General features: G+C 34.0%; 2 protein-coding genes across 13 annotated transcripts in view; one reads left to right on the top strand and one right to left on the bottom strand.

Moving 5' to 3' along the window:
- The window catches only part of LOC145983990 (uncharacterized), a 63,160-nt gene extending 58,941 nt beyond the window's left edge, over positions 1–4,219 (top strand). Inside the window, exons 9-10 of the mRNA XM_083117253.1 lie at positions 2,542–2,683; positions 3,399–4,219. Of these exons, the coding sequence (XP_082973379.1) occupies positions 2,542–2,683; positions 3,399–3,451 (195 nt within the window). The 3' untranslated portion in view covers positions 3,452–4,219. The remainder of the gene's footprint in view (positions 1–2,541; positions 2,684–3,398) is intronic.
- A 2,830-nt stretch (positions 4,220–7,049) lies between these two features.
- The window catches only part of LOC145983989 (latrophilin Cirl-like), a 310,072-nt gene continuing 293,238 nt past the window's right edge, over positions 7,050–23,883 (bottom strand). For 7 of the 12 annotated variants that reach the window (XM_083117242.1, XM_083117246.1, XM_083117241.1 and 4 more), the window contains 5 exons: positions 22,853–22,897; positions 18,141–18,309; positions 17,550–17,732; positions 15,963–16,220; positions 7,050–8,551 (listed from right to left, as the gene is read on the bottom strand). In XM_083117242.1, coding sequence (XP_082973368.1) covers positions 7,580–8,551; positions 15,963–16,220; positions 17,550–17,732; positions 18,141–18,309; positions 22,853–22,897 — 1,627 coding nt within the window. In that variant the 3' untranslated portion in view covers positions 7,050–7,579. Of the gene's footprint in view, positions 8,552–15,962; positions 16,221–17,407; positions 17,733–18,140; positions 18,310–22,852; positions 22,898–23,883 lie in introns of all 12 variants that reach the window. The other 5 variants (XM_083117249.1, XM_083117251.1, XM_083117250.1 and 2 more) reach the window with 5 other exon arrangements.

Below are 23,883 nucleotides of genomic sequence, written 5' to 3'. Positions count from 1 at the left end.
CAGAAAAACAGTGTAACATTTTTACAAAATTCAAAATTTTAATGGCAACTCAACTTTGTTATTATTCTCATTGATATCAAAATTCCTATTGAGGGTAGGGGGCAGCAAGGCCACTCAGCCCAGGCTTCCTGCCAGATATAACATGAATTGTTAATGAATTATTATGTGGTTTATTACAACTGTACAGGACACTTGCATTTTTATCTCAAGACGTTTTCTCTTGAATTTGGCTGAACAATCTTACTTATTAGCATCAATAAATGTTGCTGTCTTGTAAATAAGGGGTTTCAGGTTTGACTTCTGTCAGAAGTGCATTGTCCAGTGGTTTGGATCCCACTTCAAACTATAGGTCCAATCCCAGTAAGCATTTCTGACACAAAGTGGACGTAATGTTTTATAGGCAACAGGTTCTGCACCCATCCAGACCTTTCACTGATTGGGTTTGCTTTCCTTAGTAGCTGTTGTTGTTCAGAATCATCTCTTCACCGTTCAGTTTAGTGTTCCCTATTCATTCCTCATTTCAACATTTACAAGGAACCTCTGCACATCTCATCCTTCAAATCAATTTTTGTTTTTTAAGTTCCTCTTTCTGTACATAGCTTTTCTCTGTAAGCGTGGGTGGCTACAGAAAAAAAAAACTGACCAAATTTGATTTTTCGAGGTTTTTAAACCACAAAATTATACTGTATTTGGTTTCACGCAGTGATTTATCCAACATCTTCCATCTTGGGGTAAAGTTTGTATTTAGAGGGGACGAGTGTAAATTTAGAATCAAAATGACCATGAATTCTCTCTTGAAAAAGTTTAGGGGTGTGCTGAGGGAATTTGGTTGGGGGGAGGCATTATAGTGTGTGGAAAAATCACTGATTTTACTGTTAGACCACACATGACAGGCTTGGCTTTAAAGAAACTGCTAACTAACTCTCTAGCCTTCTTAAACCCGAAGGTTCATGGGTGCAGCAACACAGGCCTTCTGGCACATAATAATTCTTGTTTGATTGCTATGAAGATTTTTAAGAACACTAATAATACAAAACTCAACCCACTATAATATTGGTGAGCAACCAGAGTGGTATTTGAAAGATTTTAGGAGGGAGAGGGGAATTCTCTTGAAGTTTCAGGATATTACATAAATCAACATTTCATTGACGTCATCATGGAAGAAGGTGTAGAGAGAGGAGCAAGTTTGTGATTTTTCTTCCCCTTACACTTCCTTTCCTGATGATTTTGACAAAGAAGTTGACAAAATGTCAAAGTGTTTGCTTTTTTATGTGCTTGTGACTATGTAGTGTTATTTTCACTAATTTTATTTTAATGGTAGGAACATCCCTCATAAAGTGATGTCGTTTGGGACTCTGAAGGGTAACACCAGAACAATATCAGCAGACAATGCCTGTAGTTACAATATTGCAGCAAGTGAAGCCTGCAGTTCATGAAAAACATACAAAAACTGTCCCCAAAAATTGTTTTTTTGCACTCGGGTGTGGATCCATGGGGAAGAGTATTTCCCCTCTCAAATTTTCAGGCTTCTGGATATATTATTATGCCTAATATTTCTGAAGACTCAAATGTTCTGTTGTCATGGCCTTGTAACCAAGGGGTCCCAGGTTTGATTCCCGGTGGAAGCACATAGTGGTTCGGATTCCACTTTAAACTGTAGGTCCAGTCCCGATTAGCCTTACTGTGCATAAAGTGGACTTAAAACACAAACTTGATCAATCAATTAAATATTCTGTCTTTCGTTTAACAGGCTCGAAAATATTTTTTTAAAGTTTGATACGTATAAGTCTACTTTGTGCTCACAATAGGCTAATTGGAACTGGACCTACAGTTTAAATTTGGATCCTAACCAATATGCAATGTGCCCCCTCCACAGGGGATCGAACCCGAGAGCCCATGATAATAGTTTTTATTTTTTAATTTTCTTTATTCATTCACTTTACTCCTTATATCTGATTGTTCAGTTTACTGTAGCAGTGGAAATAATTATATAATGACACAATAATAATAATCTATTCCAGTCGTGGACCTCTACTGTTGCACAGCAATAATCTCTAGAACATGGAAGTCAGCTCAGTTTTTGTTCATGGTACCATATATTGTTTACATAAAACAGTGCAAGTGTAGGTTAGAATTTATTCACTGTGAGGTGCCCGACTGAAATTCGCCCCTCCCAACTGTAACACTACACTGCACACCTACATCCTGCCATCCATAGTTTTAATAACTCTTAATTGAAATTCACAGTACAGTCCTAATCCTGTTCTTTTAAAACTAAAGTGTTGAAAAAAATGACTTATCTTCCTCATAAATGGTACATAAGAAAAGTTTTTCATACTGAGTAAGTTAAAAGTTTGTTAATAATAATAATAATAAATCGTCTTTATTCGAGTGGGTGTGTTTCGGCCTCTAGGGCCATTCTTACAACAGACCCTTGTCTGGGAGATTAATACAATACAATGGAATAAAGAGTATACATTGAAAAAAAATAATAATGTTTTTTAAATGTTATTTTCGTACTGAAGAGTTTTTCCTTTGCAGGCTCTAGCCATGTTATTGCCACTTAACTTCTGCATTCGTAGTGATGAACTACAGCAATCTCTGATGGGGCTTATCAGGGGGACTTCAATGAGTTCCTTAGATAGAACCTCAATTATATCAGACAGCAACTTTGGTTCACTGAGTAAGTAACTTTGTTTGTCTTACTCTGTAATGACAATATATTGCCATCCCAAATGGAGTTTAAAAAAAATAATAATAATAATTTAAAAGTTTGCATAAATTCAAAGATAGCTTCAAAGTGTTTGAATTTTGAATCTAATTTGTTATTTAGTTTTCCAACAGGTTGCAACATATCATCACCAGTAGATTGGAACTGGAGACCATACTAAAGGTTTATTAAAAATAATGTTAACCCATTAGTGCTCAGAACTCCTTTTTGTAAAATACAGAAATAGTGTAATCTATTTTAGTATTCAAATATTAATTAACAAGTGAGAGAAATAATGATTCATATACTAATTAAAATAATTCTAGAAAAATATTTTGAGAATTAAATTTTAATAGGTTAGTATTATGAAATGCACATGTAATTTATTTGACTTGCCTGTTTCTATTTTCCCAATCATATTAGAAAAAAGACAATTTGCTGAATTTGACAGCCCACAGAAAATTTTGTAATGTAAATATTGTTTTTAATATTAAATTTTTATGGCTTTACTGAGCCTAGAAAAAATTTAAACCACCATGGATGATACAAATCCATGCAAAATGGCTTAAAATTTACTCATCTAGATGGTGAAAAGTCCATATTTTGAGGTTTATTAACTCTTAGATTTGTCAACTGCCAATTTATATAAATTTTGTGGACTGAAGTAACTTTTCTTTAATATTTTCAGCATTTATCCAACCTGCTGTCCAGCAGCAACCTGAAGTAAACATTCAAGGCTGAATCATCTGTATCCTAACCAGTGTGCTTTATCAGCTGTGTGCACTAAACATCTGTGATCAACATTTGATTTAAGAGTAAAGAAAAAGATGTGTAAAATTAATGATTTTTAAAAAAATCAAATTTCGAAGGCAATCATGTCATTCAGAATCTCTCATTAAATAATGATGCACATATTCATTAATTAAACAAAGACTGCTCCTCAACTAAATCAAGCTTGTGTGAACAAGATGGAACAGTATATACAGTGGAACCCCCATTTTACATTCTTGGATTTCACAATTTCCCTGCAATATAAATTTAATATTCGTGATCACAAAAAGCAACATATTGTAAAATTTTCCCAATTTATATTTTTCTAAATTACGAGTTTCTTATCTTGGTCCCCTGAAAAACTGACAATCAAGGTTTCACTGCATGCAGTTATTTCCACTTTTTATGAGATTGTTATATTTAATATTTGTACTACATTGCCATTTGCTCCTGAAGAAAATCAAGCTTGTGTGAACAAAGGAAAGAGTGCAGTGTAACCCCGATTTTCCATTCTATGCACAATATACATTCAATCTTCATGATTGCAAAAAAGCAACATATTATAAAATATTCCCAGATTTTAATATTTTTCTGAATTGAGTTTTTCTCAACTTGGTCCACTGAAGAACGTACAATCAAGGTTTCCACTTATATAGTTGTTTCCACTTTTCATTTGGTTATTTCATATTTGTACCACATTGTCATTTATGTTTTATTAATAAATGTACTGTTGCTTTGTTACAAGGAAGTTTCATGTTTCATTGTGAAGTGTTTTCAAGTTAAAATATCTCATGGTTACATTATTCCTATTTGCCTCCTGAAGGTTGAAGGTGTAAGAATAGAACTTGTATTTTCGAACATGAAGAATGTGATGAGTATCACTATTTGCTCTTTTCATAAATTTCATTTGTTTTTCAATTGGTGGTTATCATATGCAATTAGAATTTACTTTTAGTTGCTCCTGATACCATCTTTTTTTGGTGCAGCCATAGCCACTGAGCAGTCATCCACAAGCAAGTTTGTCATGACCACTTTAAATTTATTTTTCCATAAGCACAGTGTTTGTATGCAGTGGAATTTCACTGATGCTAGTACAGGTGATTTGTTGATATTTGTTTTGTACGAGGGTAAGTCAAAAAGTAAATGCACTTTTGCCGTAATTTTCCTCAGGCTCGCCGCACTGCCTTCAGTGCCCGTGTGCTAAAAGGTGGTACTTTTGTGGTCATGCGGCCGAGGCACAGAGGAAGATCAGTGATCCAATTTCTCTGGTCTGAAGGTGTGTCAGGGACTGAAATTCATTGCAGGCTTTCAGTACATCTGATGATGTCAGAATAATCTCTCTGGATGATGGGTGACCATCGGTTCATCAGACTCATCTCTCAAGCTTGTTGAATCTTCCCTTCAGTGGTGGAGGTTGATGGGCATACTCCCGCTTCATGTTTCACGGTTGTCCAGCAACTTTTAAACCTCTCAATCAACTTATACACAATTCTACATGGTATAGCGATATCCCTGTATTGTACTGAAAGGCTGTGATGAATTTCAACCCCTGACACACCTTCAGACCAGAGAACACTGATCACTGTTCTTCCTTGGTGCACACTGCCAGTGGACCGGCCATGTTTACTCTGTAACAAAATAAAGAAAAATGGAGCGATTAAGATGAAACCTCGGCCACATGACTACAAAAGTACCACCTTTTAGCACACTGGCACTGAAGGTAGTGCGGCAAGCCTGAGGAATATTACAGTGAGTGCATTTACTTTTTGACTTACCCTCGTATCTCCAATCTCTCATGTATATACTTGACAAATCTATGGACAATCGTTTGATGACGACTGTACAATTGGGATGTAATATATGGAGTATCAAAGCATATCACTGATAATTTTACTGATCAGATATTTCTATAAATTTTACCACATACATATATTTTTACAAATATGAAGTATACTCTTTGAAAACAAATATGTTGCAGCCAGTTGTACACACATTAATGAAGGAGATTAATGAGCCAATCAGATTATTTCTGGTTTTGTATCAGATTTGTAGCAAGGTACATTTGTTATCGGTATCGGTCAATTTTATATCAATACATTATCAGCATCAGCAGAAATTTCATATCACTCCATCCCTACTGTACATTATAGCATTGTTTTCAGAAACTCCTCTTGAAAAGCTGCTATAATACTCCAAATTCTAAAACAATTACATCTGTTTAAAATTCTCTCTTCAGCATTCAAGGGAATCTTCATGTGGTTTGGTTTTACTGTTGTCTAGATATCTGTGACAAAAAATGTGCTTGTAGTGCCACACAACTATCACAAATGTCTGGAAAACTGAGAAAGCAAATTACGTAGATTCACTTGAATGCTCTAGAAGTAATTATAAAGAGATATACTATTTCAGAATTTGGTATATTGTAGTGATCTTGCAAAAGATGACTCTTTCACCCCAGGCCAAAGGTCCAGTATGGCCTTAAAAATTGAATGAAATGAGCTATGCCAAAGTACCAGATTCAGGATATGAGATATGTGCAAGTGTAGTTTTAGGTACATTCTTGATATGTGCAAGAATGTTCTGTTGGCTACTACACTATAACTAATAGCTGCATATATGAACATGTACGGAAGTGCAGATGTGGCTAATGTCAATTCAAAATGTATTGCATTCTGCATGTGTACAAAACAGATTATGTCTAAAGACTTTCACGAAACTACCTGAAGTTGTGAAGTAAATTTTATCTGCAACCACACCCAACCCATATGTGGCTTCTTGAAAGAAGTTGGGGAGGCAGACGATTGTATCCTCTCCCTTTTCTTGTACTGAACAGCAGCAAGAAAACAAAAATATGCTTTATCTTCAGACTTAATAAAAACAACAACAACAACTAGTAAAGGTCCAACGAAAAGATTAGGAAGTCATGAAGCATTTTCATGAACACATTTCTGTATTAAACCAGAAATAAGATTCCTTTGTTGTGTATGGTCTTTATTCAAATGTCAACCATAAATACTATCATCCTTAATGGAACTGGACTTAAAAAATGCAAATAATGCAGTTCCTAAATGCCTCATGAATTGGCAAAACAATGCCATTTGTTAATTTCTCACGAAATTCAACCAATAAACTTATCTCATTTCAAGGTTGGCATCATAGCAACTCTCGTACCATTGGTTATATTCTGTAGTTTCAATAGGAATAATGCTTCTGGAAGCAGGTATTTGCGAACATCATTAGGTTTTTGATGTAGAAACTTAGCGAAAAAATAACAGGCAAAACCAGGTCTCATACCTTGGTCTCTGGCACATGTCTTTTCTACCTACTGAGCTGATTTTGGGTGGTATGGTATACCAAATGTTCATGTTCGAGTCCTGGTCTTGCCTGAATTTTTTCTCAAGTTACTACATATTATATCTTCTTTGTATGTCAAAGACATAATGTAGGTTTTCCAGTTCACAATCAAAGTTGAATGCAATGTTATGATAAAAATCAAGATATAACTATTGGTTAAGAAATATAGCAGCTTGTTTTGAGTCATGCTTCCAAGTCATACATAAACACAGTCTAAACTCATAAATAATTTATTTTCAATTTTTGTGCTTTCTCAAATATTATTACTTTACAAGTTTTACAGTCTTCAAAGACATTCAGGCATACCTTCAAATCCAATATGTTATTAATGGCATCACAGTTCACAACAACATAGTCTTCATATCTATGTTGCCCTTACTCATTTGACTGAAGTAGCTTGAACTAATTGATTTTTCAGGAGTGAAACTTATGGGTGTCTACACATCCACACTTAATTGTGTTTTACATTTACAAAGCTCTATTTACATTATGTACATGAAACACTTACGGACTCTGATAAATGATGCTAAGAAATTTTAAGGCATTCATGGAGTTATGGTACACAGCAGTAAGCCTGACATGAAATTTAAAAAGAAACTTCTTGCAAGACTGTGACAAGTTCCACGTGTGGACCACATAAACCATGTTTTGATGAGTAATGCTGAACTGTGAGGAAAAAAGTAACGAAAAGATATGGATGGCAATATCAGCATTTTCTGGAAACATACACTGTGTATCTTAGCATTAACACTCACTATATGGAGGAAGAACCGCTGTCCTTGAATTATATGAATCCTGTCCGTACATTTCGTGTTCTGGTTGGATATGACACACCACAGTTTCTCCATCCAAGACTGCTACAGTTCTGGCATTATCACTAGGATACATATAAGACTTTGGACTTAATTGATGTCTAGAAGAGTCTAGCATGCTTCGATATTTGGATTCACAATGTGGAGAAAGTCTTAAGCCCTCCGAGGCTGGAAGTCGACAAATGTCTAGTCCATCTCCTACATCCTCACAAAGGTCATGAATTGCAAGGGTAGGATCTGCGTGATGAAAGCGATGATCTTTTAATTTATGTTTAAATGCACTATCAATACAATTCTGAAGATTTCTGTCATTGGCAGGACTATAAGGTATTAGGGGACGGTGGTCACTGTAGCTACGTGATGACTGACGACTCATATCACTTTGCCTTTTCACATCTTCATCACTCATATCTGACACTTGAATTTCACTACGCTCTATCTCCTCGTACACAGGGTCAGGGTCATCCTCACAAGGTACATGGGGAGGGCCGTGTGGATGTCCATCTCTAATTTCAGTGTAAGTGTGATTCCACGGGCTTGTTGACCTCAGCAAGTTTGTGTTGGACTTTTTTGGCACTCTCCCATGCTGCTGTTGATGATGGTGGTGATGAAGCGGTTGCTGCTGTTGATGAGTAATGTCTCCTGTGACAGACAACCTATCTCTGCAGTATTCCGATATGCATTCTGAATCGACAACTGAGCAATCTGCTACGGACAAATCATTTGTGATTCCTTGGTGATAGTCAGGTGGCATGTAAGGTTGGCGTCGTGCATCCTTGGTATTGTTCAAGCTGCGAAGATTATTCAAACTATTTAGAGTAGTTGTGTTATGAGAACGAGGAGAATCTTCTTGTTCTGAGCCACCATGTCCTGAGTCCCGACTATATGACTTAAAAGAAATGTTCTGTGGAAATATATGAAGAAAAAAAAATACATTGCACGGTTTGTCTACTACCTTCAATATGCTATATATTAGTTATGTTTAATGAAGTTATTCTAATGTTTTATCTTCACAACAGTCATATTAATGAACATGTGGAACTTAAAAAAATGAAAATAGATACCCAAGCTAAAAGTGTGTGTGTGCAGCAAAGAAAAATAGAGTATTCTGAAATGTGCAGTCTGCTAAGATTAGTAATTTGTAATAATTTCTGTATACAATATGGCACACAGCCAAGATCTACTACATTGAACTTATGGTTATGTGGATGTTCTCCTGTGTACTCTTCTTTAACATTACAGCAGTTAAAGCCCCTCCCCAGTTTGGTTGGATTATTTTTATTTCCAAAGATTTTATAATGATGCTTTCTTCAGAAATAAAAAGAGGAAATTCACTCATTTTGAATTCTAAATTTCAGTTCTTATATCAAGAAAACTAAATTACTATATTTTTTTAATATTTCTTGCCCTCATTCTTCATGTGCAAACCATTATTTTCCTCTATGCAAAAATCTTATCTTCTCCCTTTTCTACAATTGAAATCTTCAACAAATGTGAATGAGCACAGATGCCATTTCTCCATGAAGAGAAAGTAGGTAATAACAAATATATGCAGAAGTCATTAAATATTACTATTATCTTGCTGTTGCAAAATAATTTTTGATGAATTTTTAAATTAAAATGAATTAACAATGTGTAAATTTTGGCAAAATTGACCATCTACTTACATGTGGAATTTAATGTGTAATACATTTAATACAGGCAATTTTAATCACTGGCCCATCTTTCATAATTTTAAAAACAGTGGTATCAAAATTTTCACCAAAATTGTGCAGTGCTGTTAAATGAAAAGTTCACTTGTACTTAGAAGAGAGACATTTTGGAGATTCATTTATGAAAGTACAATGGGACATTTATAAATCTGCACTTAGTTCCTACAAATCAAATCTATTAAGTTCCTGTTGCCCAAATCAGGCTGTAATCATGTCATATTTTTGAAAATTTCATTAAAACTTCTATAAAAACATGAACTATATTTGAAATTGAAATGTAAGTTATAAAACAAATTGTGAAGTTTATTTAGAGCAGGATTGAATCCTTGATAATAGGGCTATCTCATTTTAAGACTTGCTTAATTTTTTGCAATATCTATAGAAACCTTCACACAGTTAGTAACTAGCTTCAGCAGTGATGCTTTTATGCTTACGATTATTATACAACAGATACTAATAGCTTTACTGCATTTCACCCATAAACTGAGAAATAAAAATTGAATATTTGAAATTGCATTCACATACAATTGTTGCTTTAGTTATATATTCACCAATATGAGAAAAATTGCTGATCTTGATCTGAAACATCTCTATAGAAGCCAGTTCCTAGCTATCAATCCCACAAAATCACTTAATATGTAAAACAAAGTGTCTGAAAATGTAACTATTATAGTTTACCCACCACCAGCTATTCAATAAAAAGTCAAATACTAATTTTTTTGCACGATGAATATAAAAATCACAGTTTTCTACTAATTCTGCTTGATGAACTAACAAATACAAATACAGAGTATCCTGGCAGTATAGTCTGCAAAGTTTAACAAGTATATTTCAGGAAAGGAGTTCAATGGCTATATATTTTTGCATCGTAAAGATGCAAGGACAATTACACTATTGGTTCATGTTATTATCTGATGTATTATGATAAACTGTAGCTTGCTGCTGCTTTCAACCTTATGTGAAATTAATTGGTAGAATTTCATATTTCACAACATAGTAGGTGAACATCCTTCATGTTACATTTCACTAGCACTTTTTCAGTACCAATTTAACAGCCTACTGGTGACTAAATTTCAAACTCATCATAGTTGGCACAGCAAATGCAGTGCAAAAGTGTTGCATAGGTAAGGTTCCATATTTCTGCACCTATGAAATTCCAACTCTCCACTAGAATTTCCTACAGATTTTTTTTTTCTTTTGGTCCAATGCATTTGGAAAGCACTAATTGAAGTCATTATTATTTTTGAAGCTTTAGCAATAATAAAAAAAGAATGGACAACAGAAAACAAAGCAAAAAGTGAAATAAAGGGAAAAAATGCAAATTGATAAATAAAACAGTATGAAACAAAAAGGAATATGAATGAAAACATATCAGGAAGAAAAATGTCTGGGAATGAAACTAGAATAAAAGTCAGATATAATCTCTGTTCTCTTCCTAGAGAACAAAGTTTAGTATAGAATTGTGTACCAACATCAATTGTACTGTCGCTTGAAATTTAACATTGCTATTAAAAACATGCTAACATTCCTTCAATTTTAACCCCTCACTGGCAGACAAATTTGCATCATATATTTACATTACCCTTCATGTTATTTGTGTTATGTGCCAGCAGTATAAAAATTGTAGGAATTTAGCATGTGTTTCAGTGATGTTATAACAACATCACTAAATTTCCCCGATTATGGATGTATAGACATTTAGCATGTTAGGGAAGAAAGACAGAAACCATGTTCAAATGTGACAAGCTGCCAAGCTCATCCCTTTTGAACATTTCACGCATGTAGTGATGTATGTTGAACAACCCTATTATTCTTCAATTTCAGCCAGACTGGCAGTATTGTAGTTTCAATTTTCACTAAAACAATTAGGTATGTGCAGAATGAACTGTAATGTAAACAACCTTTCGTACGCTATATGCAACTAGATAGACTGTCCTTGAAATGAAATGTACCACCCAAATTTCAACACATACTCAGAGTTCCCCACAGAAGAAAATATTATATGAAAACTATGTGCCTTGTGTGTTATCCTATGTACAGTCGTGGACACTTCTGGGTTGTAAAGATCCTATTGAAAGTCAACAAGATTGTTACAACCCAGAAGTGTCCGACTGTACGTCATTATGTAATATATACAATTGTGTTGAAGTGTGCTCAGCATAAGGCAAGTAGCAATATAATAATATTAATAATTTGTGTTTAGAAAACCAATGTATTTCCCATTTTTGCTTCATTTTCATGCTTCATTATGAAAAAAACATTCTGTGTGAAACTTTTTTCTTTCATGATGTAGGTCTCCAAATTATTATTAATTATTCTTGAGGCTAATTGGGAGTCTCTTCTTGAGAATATTAACACTGATGGTTAATTTTGTTTAAGTCTGTGGATGTTTAGTGATTCATTGCTAATGTTAACAGCACCTTTAACGACTAGTTAAAGCATTGCTGCATAAATTTCAGAGGTTGGAATTGACTGCCTTATGGGAAGACCTGAATATGCCGTTACATTATATGAAGGCTGGTCGAAATTCATGTGTGTGCAGAATCAGTTGAGTAGCCTATGCAGACTGAAATTGAGAACATAATATGTTTGTGGTGTGGACCATGTTTCAAGATTGCAAGAACTCATAATTCACATGTGGATGGGACTGCAGGAAAGAACATTCAAACCCCAATTTGTACTATGAAGCTAAACAAGAAAACAGTCATTTTACTGAAAATTTGCTTTGCTTGGACCACTGTGAGGCTCTGCAGTCTCAAACAAAATGAGACCCCCATCCACCTACCAGGCATTACACCAAACTACAGGTATAATACATTCTAGCTTCAATTCAGAAAAAAAAAATACTACAAAAGAGATTCCACACACAAAAATATATTGTAACAGCATTTCTCAATCTGTACTTAATATAGAAGACCACAAAAATGTGGGGAAAACTTAAAAATTCTGCAGCTCTTGAATGTGTGACCAATCATTTTACAGAATGTAATTACTGTAATAAGATGTGAGTGTTTTGTGCAGTTTAAAGAGCATCATATGACAAGAATTGTGACTTTTTTCCAAGGGGTATGGATGTACTTGAAGAGGTACTTGAAATGTATCAATCTCAAATTTATTTACAAACTGGAATGTATATGGTTAAAAAATCCACATATGACAATTTTCCCACTTTTGCTTTTGCAAGAGGTAAAGATGGTTCTGAAAGTTTTATAATGCAGACATTATGAATCAAAATTTACACCCTGTAATCACAGATAGAAAAGTTCTTGGACAAAGTCTTGAAATCTTCGGATATTTTTTCACACACATATTCATTAATACAAAATGAAACTAGCACATCAGCCATGATCAACAGAGTGAACAAATGCTACAAACAGATTTGTCCAAACTCTTGAAATGAATTTAAATTACACTATGAACTATTGCAGTATGTTTATACTTAGGAGAATACACACTGAAATATTATCATGGTGTAAGATATGCCAAAATTGGTGGAATTTTACTAGTAAATTACTTCATGATGCATCTGCTGGATTTCAATCAAAGTTATATCACACAGATGCAGTTTTATAAAAAGTAAATCACCATCCATGGACACTTGTACTTTGCTAATAGAACAGACATGAAAACTTGAATTGCCTTGAAACCAAGGGGTTCTTGGTTTGATTCTTGGTGCAGGTCCAATTCAGTGATTTAAACTATAGGTTCAGTTATTATTAGCCTATGCATGCATAAAGTTGACTTAAAACTAGGCAATTCAATCTTGCTTTTAATTCACATACATTCCATTTTGCATTACTAGGAAGATGCATTTCCAGTGTTCAAATTATATGTTCCCGACTTGCTTTTTTCCCACTAGCTGGAGGAATGTTCATTTTGTACTATTCATCTATATCAACAGCTTCAAAACTAATGCTGATTGGATGCTTTTAAAATGTTACATACATGAAAAAGGTAAAGGTAAAGTGCTCCCCTGTGCTTAGCACCACGCCATGAAGGCGTATAGGGGGTGTGGGGGTAACGCCCCACACTTTCTTGATCCGGTCGTGAGTGGAGGTGATGTGATCAGCATCACGCCCCTGACCGCCTTTACCCCCCAGGGTTTCCCCCCAGGTACCCATGTTATTCGACGCTGGGTGGGCGCCGGGGCCGCTTCCATCGTTAGAAAAGTTCCCGGATTTGAACCGTTACATACATGGATATGTGTACTATAACCATTGTCTGCACATAACCATTCCTGCATATATAAACATGTTTTCACAATTAATTTTGATTAGTGAATTTATTTCTTTAAAATAAAAGCTATATTGCGTACTCAAAATATTTCTCTTGCAATTTCTCAATGTTTCTGCAAGTTTGATTTGCTCTATTCAATGAGTATGGCAAAGAAACTATGTTTTGTAACAAAGTATGCATTATCATGAAGATTCACACAGGAAGTAAGTTCCTTTTAACCAATGTTAATATATTTTTGATATCTTTATAATCTTTTTTGGTGGAAGATTGGAAATGGACCAGAAACATTGTGAACATCCAAGAGAATTAATGAAAATTAATTTTCATTCAGAAGCTGCCGACTAGCGTTTATGCGAACATTAAGAAACAGTTACATGATGAAAATGTAAGATTGAATCTTGATTTGTTTACAAAAATGTTGCAAATATGCAGAACAAGTATGTGCACCATTGAATATTGAAAATACTTTTCTAATGGGCCAATTCTTGCCATCAATATTATTAACTAAATATTTTAAAGTTAGTGGCAATGGTTCTACATTAGCATGCAATGTTAATTGAACTTTATCCATTTATTGTAACACTGCATTTTGAGAGAGCACCTCTTCTCTCATCTTTGGGTGAACAAATTCTTTTTGCCAGCAGTGAGAATCAAACATATGACAGACTTCTGATTTTTACTTCAAATCTGGTGTGCCATAGAGTAGTTGGTTCGTGCACTGGATTTGTAGTAAACTCACAAGTCTGTTGTAGGTTTGAATCCCACCACTGGCAAAAAGAAATTTGTTCACCCAAAGATGAAACAGGTGGTGCTCTCTCAAAATGTAGCGTTAGAATAAGTGTAGTTAAAAAGACATTGCATGATAATATTATTCATGTGAAATAAAAATATAGGATTTCAGAAACTTAACATTGGTAAGAAGAGCAGCATCTTGAAGCTCCTAAATAATGTGATAATTGTATGAAATTGTTTTGTTTCTTTTTTCCAGGTAATGGCAGTTCACCTTAACAAATGCAGCTTTCTACCACATATGAAAACTGCAAACGTTAAATTTGTTATAGAAATAAACCATCTGTTATTACACTTCTTTTCACTTGTCTCAGGATAATGAAATACAAGGGAACAGAACCAATATCATTTTGGAAAAGAAAGGAAGAAAAAATGAAAACAAAAGAAAAAAAATCACTGGATAAGCTAATGGTTGTTATGACTATAATGTGAGATAAAAATTTTGAAGACTGCAGCTGGCATTTACAGCCAAATTGAGGGTTAACCTCACCACAAATACACTAAACTGCATTTCACACACTTGGGTATCTTTCCATTAGTGAAATATTCTTGTCTAGCTTTCAGTATCTATTCTATCCATGATCTCTGTATTGCATCATTCAAAGACTTAGTTCAAATCATGAAACACTGCTTTGTAACAAAATTTGATGTTCCTTTTTTTCCCAGAAATGAAATGGAAAAGACCAACAAAATTTCTTGTTACCAATGTATGCATATTTTTGTGGAACATAAACACCTATTCCAAGTTTGTGTGGATATTAGATCAGCAGATTAAAAGAACATGACAAACAACAGAATGGCTTTAAAATTACTGCCAAGATAGTGAATGAGGCAAGATCTCAAAATATAATTTATATTAAAGTCGAACTGGTACATTATTCATGAACATCCATGTAATCATAAATGTCCAAAGGATGGTGTACCTACTGTGATGTCGCTCATTCTCCCATATCATTTTGATACCATGGACAGGTATTTTCTTGTCACTTGGGTTTCATGTACTGGCTTCAGAGTAAAAGAAAAAATGCCTGTGCATGGTGTTAAAACTTTCAAGAACAAGAAAAATGTAAGATTGCAGGTAACATCCCCTGGCCCTGATATTTTTGAAACAAATTGAAACCGTGAAAATCTTATTATTATTATTATTTTATGTTCTTGGAATCTGCCCCAAGTCAGAATACAACTTTATGGTTCATACAAAATTAGATACAACTGCCAAAAAATACACACAAACTGGCAACACTGACTTGTTCAATTTTTTCCATTCCAATTGTATAGCCAAAAAAAGAAACTTTCTTTTTTCATTTCAAAACCATTTGCTTCTTGCATTTGGCTAAGCCTATACTTTGAAAGAAATATACTATAAAGTTGTTCATAAATAACTAACTTCACAAAAACTAAAAACAGAGTAAACAAAATACTTGAAAATGTTTCCATGATTGGGTAAGGTACCAATTACACTACTATAAAATAGGAATAAAATAAAAAAGTTTGCTACGCTACATAGGTTTGTTACAGGAAAAGTTATGCAAAAAGGTCAAGACAGGGGAGAAGGATGTTCAGCAACAAAAGCCTCACCTTCCAGATTAAGGGGTTATGAAGCATCCAACAGGTGGTGGCAGATTTGGGAATGTGAAAGTGGGGGATCCCATGGACAAAGGGCAAGGTTGCAGTGGTAGTCATGGCAGCAGTTGCAACACACACCTCAACTTCCTGATCAGAGGGGTTAGAAGTTGCAGTGCGGCTACTGGCACGATGGCTGGCACGGTTGAGTCCTGGACCTAGACTGGGTTTTGCGCGGCTGCTGCGGGAACTCCAACCCCGCTGGAGGATATACTGTAACAGACACATCCCATCACCTGTCAGTTGTCTACTGACCTCCTGCTTTAGCCGTTTAAGCTTGCAGTTAACGAATTAGTGCTTTTTTAAAATATTTATATATATATATATATATACATTGCTGGAGTTCCTTCGTATCAGCTGACAAAACTATTTGGCACACCAACATGAAATCTAATATATTAAAGTGTAAAACTGAATTTTCTTAAAATGTGTTCATGCACAACACATACATATATATGTATAAACTGAAATTTCATCCTAGCATGTAGTATCCAAATTTTCTAGCTTCAATAGCAAAATGAAAAGACAAATAAATTTCACATTCATAAAATACTGAATTTGAACTTAAAAAAAGAAGTATTGTCAGGTTAAAACAAAAAACAAAAAAAATAACTAAATCAGATGCCTATTCATTACTGTCAAATTCACCAATTATGGACTTGTTTGCATGCTATTAAGTGGAGACATCTATAAATGCTGACTTAGATTATACTCTACAGAAATGATTCATTATTTTTTGTAAACATTTAAAACTATATACAAACATTACCTCTAAACAATGCAATTAACTATACATTATTAAGTTAATGTGAATTATAATTTACTCCCTTCCGCAACACAATTCACTTGCAATTTGTACTCACACACACTGCAATTCAGTAACTGCTTACAAGATGTAACATTGTACGCGGCCACTTTAAAAATTATTATCCAGCCAACACCATGCTATGAATGACTTATTGTTGAATGGATGGCACTTAAGTTTTAGAAACACGACTTGATATTTTAGGAGCGACCAACCAAAGCATACTGACTTATTATGTAGCAATGTAAGTTAACCACTGCATGAAAGTGTTCAATATTTGCAGCCAAGAAGATAAAAGAAGGTTCTACCTAAGAGCCCACCACACCACCACACCCATTATGTTGATACTGAGAAAGATAGAGTTGTTCTCATTCAAATGAATTGGGTTAGTCAGAAAATAAAGCTATGCAGCAGTTGAAGCTAAAAATTTTTGGAGCTACCAAGAGCACATCTGTTTTGTTTTCTTTTGATTGTTTGTTTGTCAAAAGCCAGCCAACAAACAGCCAAGTCTGTAAGCAGTTAAGTTTCTTAGTTTTCTAGTTACACAAGGACACTCATTACAACAATGTCCAAGCATTTTTTCACTTTGTAATACCTTGAGAAATTGAACTGACTGAATTACAGTGGTGGTGGTTGCTGTTGCTGCTGTTGCTAACCACAGTGGTGGTGTGGCGGTGTGAATGGGTCGGGGAAGAAGGAAAAGGCATACGGTAAGGAACAGCAACTGAGGTACCCACACTTGTCCCATGAGGTGAAAGAGCGGAGCTGTCTGTACTGTGGGAGTTGGGAGCAGAGGGGTTCCCATTAGAGCCAGCATAGAAACTCGATCGCCGATCTTTGCTGCTAGAATGTTTGGAGCATCGTAGGCATTTAGGTAACCATGAGTTCCGTCTTATAAATTTCCTATATTCTTTGCGAACCTACAAAAAGAGGAGATAACAGTAAACTCAGGTAATGGAAACAAAAAAAATAACATGAAATAAAAATGTTGTCAAATACTAGGGCAAACAAAAACTAATATGAACTAAGAATTCCCTGAGACAAGCAAGGCAAATTAAAAAAGGAATTAAGCTCTCAGCAACTAAAGAAAATTTATAAATGGATTTGAAATTAGTAAAGTTTTAAGTTAAGTTTTGCAAAGAACAGTCATCTCAGGGAATTATATTTCACAGCATTTATTTACCACAATATGAAATCTACAATACAATGTGATGACTGTAATTTACAAAATACTATTCATTTCAAATTGTTGCTATTTACAATATGGTTGATTTTCATAAAAGTTACAAGAGTGTTGTTGTATGTTGCAGGCCCAGCATTCTTCTTACCTTCTCATTCTGAACACAATGGAAAACAAATATAAATAGTCCTTGTAAGCTATTCAACACAGTAAATATGTACGCCATTATGATAGATTCTTCATTCAAGTAGAGTAGGCCAAATGTCCAGGTAAGCCCAAGGAGAAACACTAACACTATTGCTCCTCGCAGCCAAGCCCTACAATAAATGTAATCTACAATTACTCTTATTCAAATTACATACATAAAATATAACACACTTCATGATAATTATGTACAAAGATTGAACATGCACTAAAGCCATTATAAACTTCCAAATGGAAATCATTCCCATAATAATGTTCAATAAAACCTTATTATTGTAATTTTTATCACCTAAAACTAGATTTTTGTGTGGGTGTGCATACAATGTAACTGCAATTTAACACTCTGGATTATTCTCTATAATATACCTAACTTTTCTAATCCAACAAAAATAAGATTTCATAAGAATATCTTATATTATAAGTTAACTCGCCACATATAATTGGGGTTTCACTGTCCAAGCTCATGTCTAGAGAATGCGATTAAAATCATGATGTACATATCAGCATCCGTTGCAGCCAGTACATACACAATGACTTCAGACATGAAACATCAACTATATATATTCTGGAAATGCAAATTGATTGACTAGTAGTCATTTGTGCTATCTGTTTTTTATGTCTTAAGAATGCTGCAAATTCTGGTATTTCCATAGAATTAGAAACTAGAGTAAATATTAATCTTGGTCAACAATTCAACAAATTCAAGTAAATGAACTCCTAAGTCACAAATAACAAAATACTTCCTTAACACACTGCAGTTAGTGTTGAAAATAGCATGAATAAAAGATTTTCAGCATCTGAGCCTAGAATATGAAATAGTGCATTTTAAAGTTCTTTTAGGTATCTACTAAGGCTTTCAACAATTTTTATTGCAATAGCTATTACAAAAAGGATGATTTATAAAAAAAAATAGTGCAATTTGTGCAATTTGTGGCACAAGTAAGATTATCAAGAACTTGAAATTTGTGGTTCCTGTATGAAAAAGTATAGCATTTGTTATTGTCACTTCTCAACTGACAGTTGTAAACAATTCCTAATGTGTGCAAAAACTTGAAGGGAAGATTGGTTATTTCTGTGTGTATTAATCCAATTCTTTACTGCTCTTGACAAGATAACACACAACACAGGACAAAATACTAAATGTCAGATCATCACTCAAGTACTACATATCCTTGTATAAAAAGAATGTTTCTCTGTAAATGAAATACATCAAAGCAGGCTACTAGTTTCATAATATTACATCAACGAAAACCTGAATTCTCACTCTTGCTTACAATTTAAATTTCACTCTGGTTAATTAGTTCAACTGTCTCTCTCCTGAGAAAAATTATGTGTATGTCCTTGGATATTTGACAAAGATTATGACCACAAGCAATACCATATGTGCAACTTAAGACCAAAAAAAATTATGCAGAATAACACCTAGTTTTCCTTGTAAATAAAAAATCTGAAGCTACTCAAGCCTGGCGAAAGACAATACAAATTTACATTTTTCTGCTTTATACATTTTCCCATGTTGTAAGATCTTTAGATAAAGGTCCACTGGAAAATGTATAATCAAGGTTTTACTGAACCTACACATTTTAAATGTTCTTTTGAATTCAACCCTTTCTGGTGTCTTAAAAATGACATCTCAATTTATATTTAAAAACCTCTATACTACGCTTACACATGAGTAGGAGCAAGAATTATAGTGAAACCACAAGCAAAAAAACCAGCGCAGACCTGAGACTCCTGTACACCATACTCCTGTGTGGAGGGAAGGGGCAGAGTGGAGCATGCTTTCTTATGGCCAGAGCTGAACGGAAGAAGGGAAAGGTGCAAGGAGACTTTTCGCTGAAGGTTCTTTTCCTTGTGGTCGCTCTATAGTTACACACACATTATCAGGTAATGCAGAATGCCAGTATAGGTTTTCTGATACTATAAATAGCAGATTACAAATTCGAATTGCCAATTAACACAGCCATATTTGTTGTACATTATTTCTTCACCTTCTTTTACAACATACAGGTGATGGTAAAACAAGTCCAATGTTAATAGCAAACATGTACTCTTTCCTCATCATTGATGTTCAAATACTCCTATAAAATTTCACATGTTAAAAGAAATTAATACATTTTGAATAATATTTAAAATTATTCAAATTAGACAAAAAAAAATCATTCTGGTCATATATTGTTATTTATCATGCTTTCAGGTGGAAAGCATGCTGACTATAGAAAACAAGTAGTAACACTGAATTAGTTGTGATGAAAATAAACATACATTAAGAAAGAAAATTATGTTATTGTAGATGTAATATTCATCAATAAGTCATTTAAGAACTGAACTGATGGGGAAACACCCAAGGGTTTTTGTAACTACGGAGTACCTTTGGAACAATTTCTTTCATACTTGACCATAGAAACTGTATTTCGTTACAGAGTAGTATCTACTTAATGCTGATAGTTGCTATTTTTAGCATATATCAGTAATAGGTTTCTTCTCATTACATCACAAGCTTTGTAAGATTTACTGACGGAAACAACAATTTTCTTCTCTTTGTCAACATACCAGTCTTGGCCAGAGAAAAAAGTTTTTTAATGACCAACTGATAAAAAGATAAGGCAATCTGTGAAACTTTGCTACAATAAAGTAACTCTTGCTCCTATTAACCTTAACCTTACATGTTTAGTGTTTAGAGTGTTAGTGTACATGCAAGTACATCTGTGCTTTATACATGTGCTTATAATATCCACATATGACTGCTTAAGGGGAAGATAAACAGTTTCTCAATACAAAAACTTAGTATCACTAATTTACTACCCCATTCTGACTACTCAGATTACTGTTTCAGATTTAAATTTATGAGTTGCTTTCCCAATCTTTCAGTTTTTGTGGCTTGATCAACCATCTATAGTAATGTATTAGGCAAGAATTTCTTGATAACTTGACTATGTATTGGGGAAAGAAACTGTACTCTTTCCCTTATTATAATTCTGTTTTTTGACCTGGAAAGACAAGCTGACAAGGAATAGGAGACATTAGTATTAGTGAAACTGAAGAACAGTGCAGATAGGAAGGCAATGGTATACAGCAACTCTTCCTAAGTCAAGCAGGCTATGTGACAAGAGACTACAAGCAGCTGACTTAAACAATGTCTGCCATCTTGAATATGCTGCAAACATTGGCCAGCACCTTGGTTCATTATGAAGTAAAACTAATTGAAATTTTACCATAGCCTACAATGTGAATGTAGGAAAAGCAGCTGTGCTGCAAAACATGCAAGTAATTTCACCCACAAATACCACAGTGTCATGCAAAACTACAAATTTCCACCACACAACGTGCATGTACGCTGCAGTCAGTATGGAATTGTATGCAGTACAATGATTGATATAATCGAATGCAGTGAGCCCCTATACCACTCATTCTCTTGGATCTGAAAGTTTCCTATATTTTGCAGGTGTGATTCAACTCTTATCAGTGCTCAACAACAAGTGAATAATTCACAAATGTGAAGATTCAAATAACAAAACTTGTTTTAATCTTAATGTGTTTCACAAGTAAGCTGATGCAATGTATATCAAGTAATGTATATCCAATGATTTTGAAATGGCATGAAAAGTTTCTAGGAAAACCCTACTTAAGAATGCACAAAACTGATCAAAGATGAAAAGTGTAATTTATTATTTTCCATGTTCTTGACATGTACATTGTGTATGTATTTTTGAACTGATAAATCATGTATGGGAATTTCATGTCATGCCTGAGGCTAAGCTCTTTTATAATGTTCTTGATTGTTCATATTAGAATTATTTTAGGATTCCAAAAGAGGAAATAATTATTTCAAATATATCAATGGCATTCAAATGCTATCATTTGAATGCAACAAAAATAGTATCACTTAAGAGGTGATCGACAAGTAGTAAGCAGACTTGATCAAGTGGATTACAATATTAACGAAACTCCACCTTGTGAACATCTAGAATGAAATATGAAGCCATGTTATCCATTCAATGCCGTATCATTTCAAATAACCCATAGGATGCACAATTACTGTACAGAGGGGAAAGAATCTGTTCCCTTGTCCCTTAATATAACCCACTTGCACCCCTGGTGATGGATAATGATGAGATATTTACAATGAATGAGAATTGCTGATAATCAGTTAATGATTCATGTAGCTGACATATAAATAAAACTACTCCTGAAAAACTGAAAAAAGTGAACACCACATCAGACATAATAAACTATGGTACTTGCTCATATTTTAGAGGAGAGGAGGGGGACTTATTATTGTTTAAGTTGAGCTATAAAATTACACCAGAAAGAGTTGAAGCACCGAACAATTAAGCTAAGGAATTGATAATCTAGATTTTCAATCAAAGTGTATCATGAACTCTGGGAAAATGTAAATTACATTTCCCAATTCATCAAAAGTTTTTACTCAACCTTTACTGCTGTACACACTGTTCCATCTCACAAAAACTTATTTCAGCATAAGCACAGAAGTGTAAAAAGTTTTTGGAAAGAAACATTCACCTATAATATATATATATATATATATCACGAATGAATTAAAATCACTGTCAACTTATGTTATTCTGTTAAAATGATTAAGACTACTTGCTAACTAAAGCTACAATAAAAAGAGGAGAAAAGTGGTAATCTTACAAGTGTGACTGTAATTTGTTCTGAAGAGCATTCTCTTCTTTCCCACTACGCCATGCAAAAGAAGAGACAACAATGTTAAAAATTATCCATCACCAAGACTACAGTGAAATTTGTTAATGATTTAACACTTACTTGCATATATTTTACAGTAAAACAAGCAAAAAAAAATAAAGACCATCACCAAAAAATTAATATTCTGATGTTAATAAAATAATAAAATTATGTATATTAGAAGCAAATGTTACATCATCCAAGAACAATCAAACTACTATGAATGCAATATGCAAATGTTACAAAAGCATTACATACTACACCAGGGTAAATATATGTACACAAACATTTGGATGATTTCAAATAAATATATCTCAAAATGCAATTTATGATGCATCTGCTGCAATTAAGTCTGGAAAAGGATACAAAATGGAAATGCCAAATTGATTATTAAATGCAATACTTAATGAATGAACATTTATTGGAAACAATGGCATTACCACACCCTCCAAGGTTATCATGTTAATGAAAATGAATGAACAAATTTTCACATGTGTGCTTTGAAGAATGACATCTTAAAATGTAATGCCCTACTTCCCAGCATATAACTTGCTAAAACTTGTTTCACATTACTTAGAGCATAATGCTAACTACTAATGACAGCCATCTTGTAATTGTCAAATAAAATATATTTGAAACTGTCAGAGATAACTGCACATTCCAATTTATGTTCATAAATACTTCAAATTTCACAGCATCAGTGTGAATATTCAATGATGAAAATTAATCACAATCAATTCACAACCTTCTTGTGGGTGAAAGATTGAAAATCCAAAATCCATTATAAATATTAACTTTTTACATGGAAGAAAGTGTTAGCTTCCTCCACGTTCCCTCAAAAAGTAAAAGTTAATCAATGGAAAAAATTCTTGAAATATAACATCCCAGGGGAGAACTGGAGCCTTCCAAAAGGCCCATGCACATGCAACTTGATTTTCAATAATATTTCAAAATATTATGAATGTATATGTGTGTGTTCA

This window comes from Lepisma saccharinum, chromosome 2 (assembly GCF_977018435.1).
Source record: "Lepisma saccharinum chromosome 2, izLepSacc3.1, whole genome shotgun sequence".
Classification (NCBI taxonomy): domain Eukaryota; kingdom Metazoa; phylum Arthropoda; class Insecta; order Zygentoma; family Lepismatidae; genus Lepisma; species Lepisma saccharinum.
This window is presented reverse-complemented; position numbering and strand designations above follow the sequence as displayed.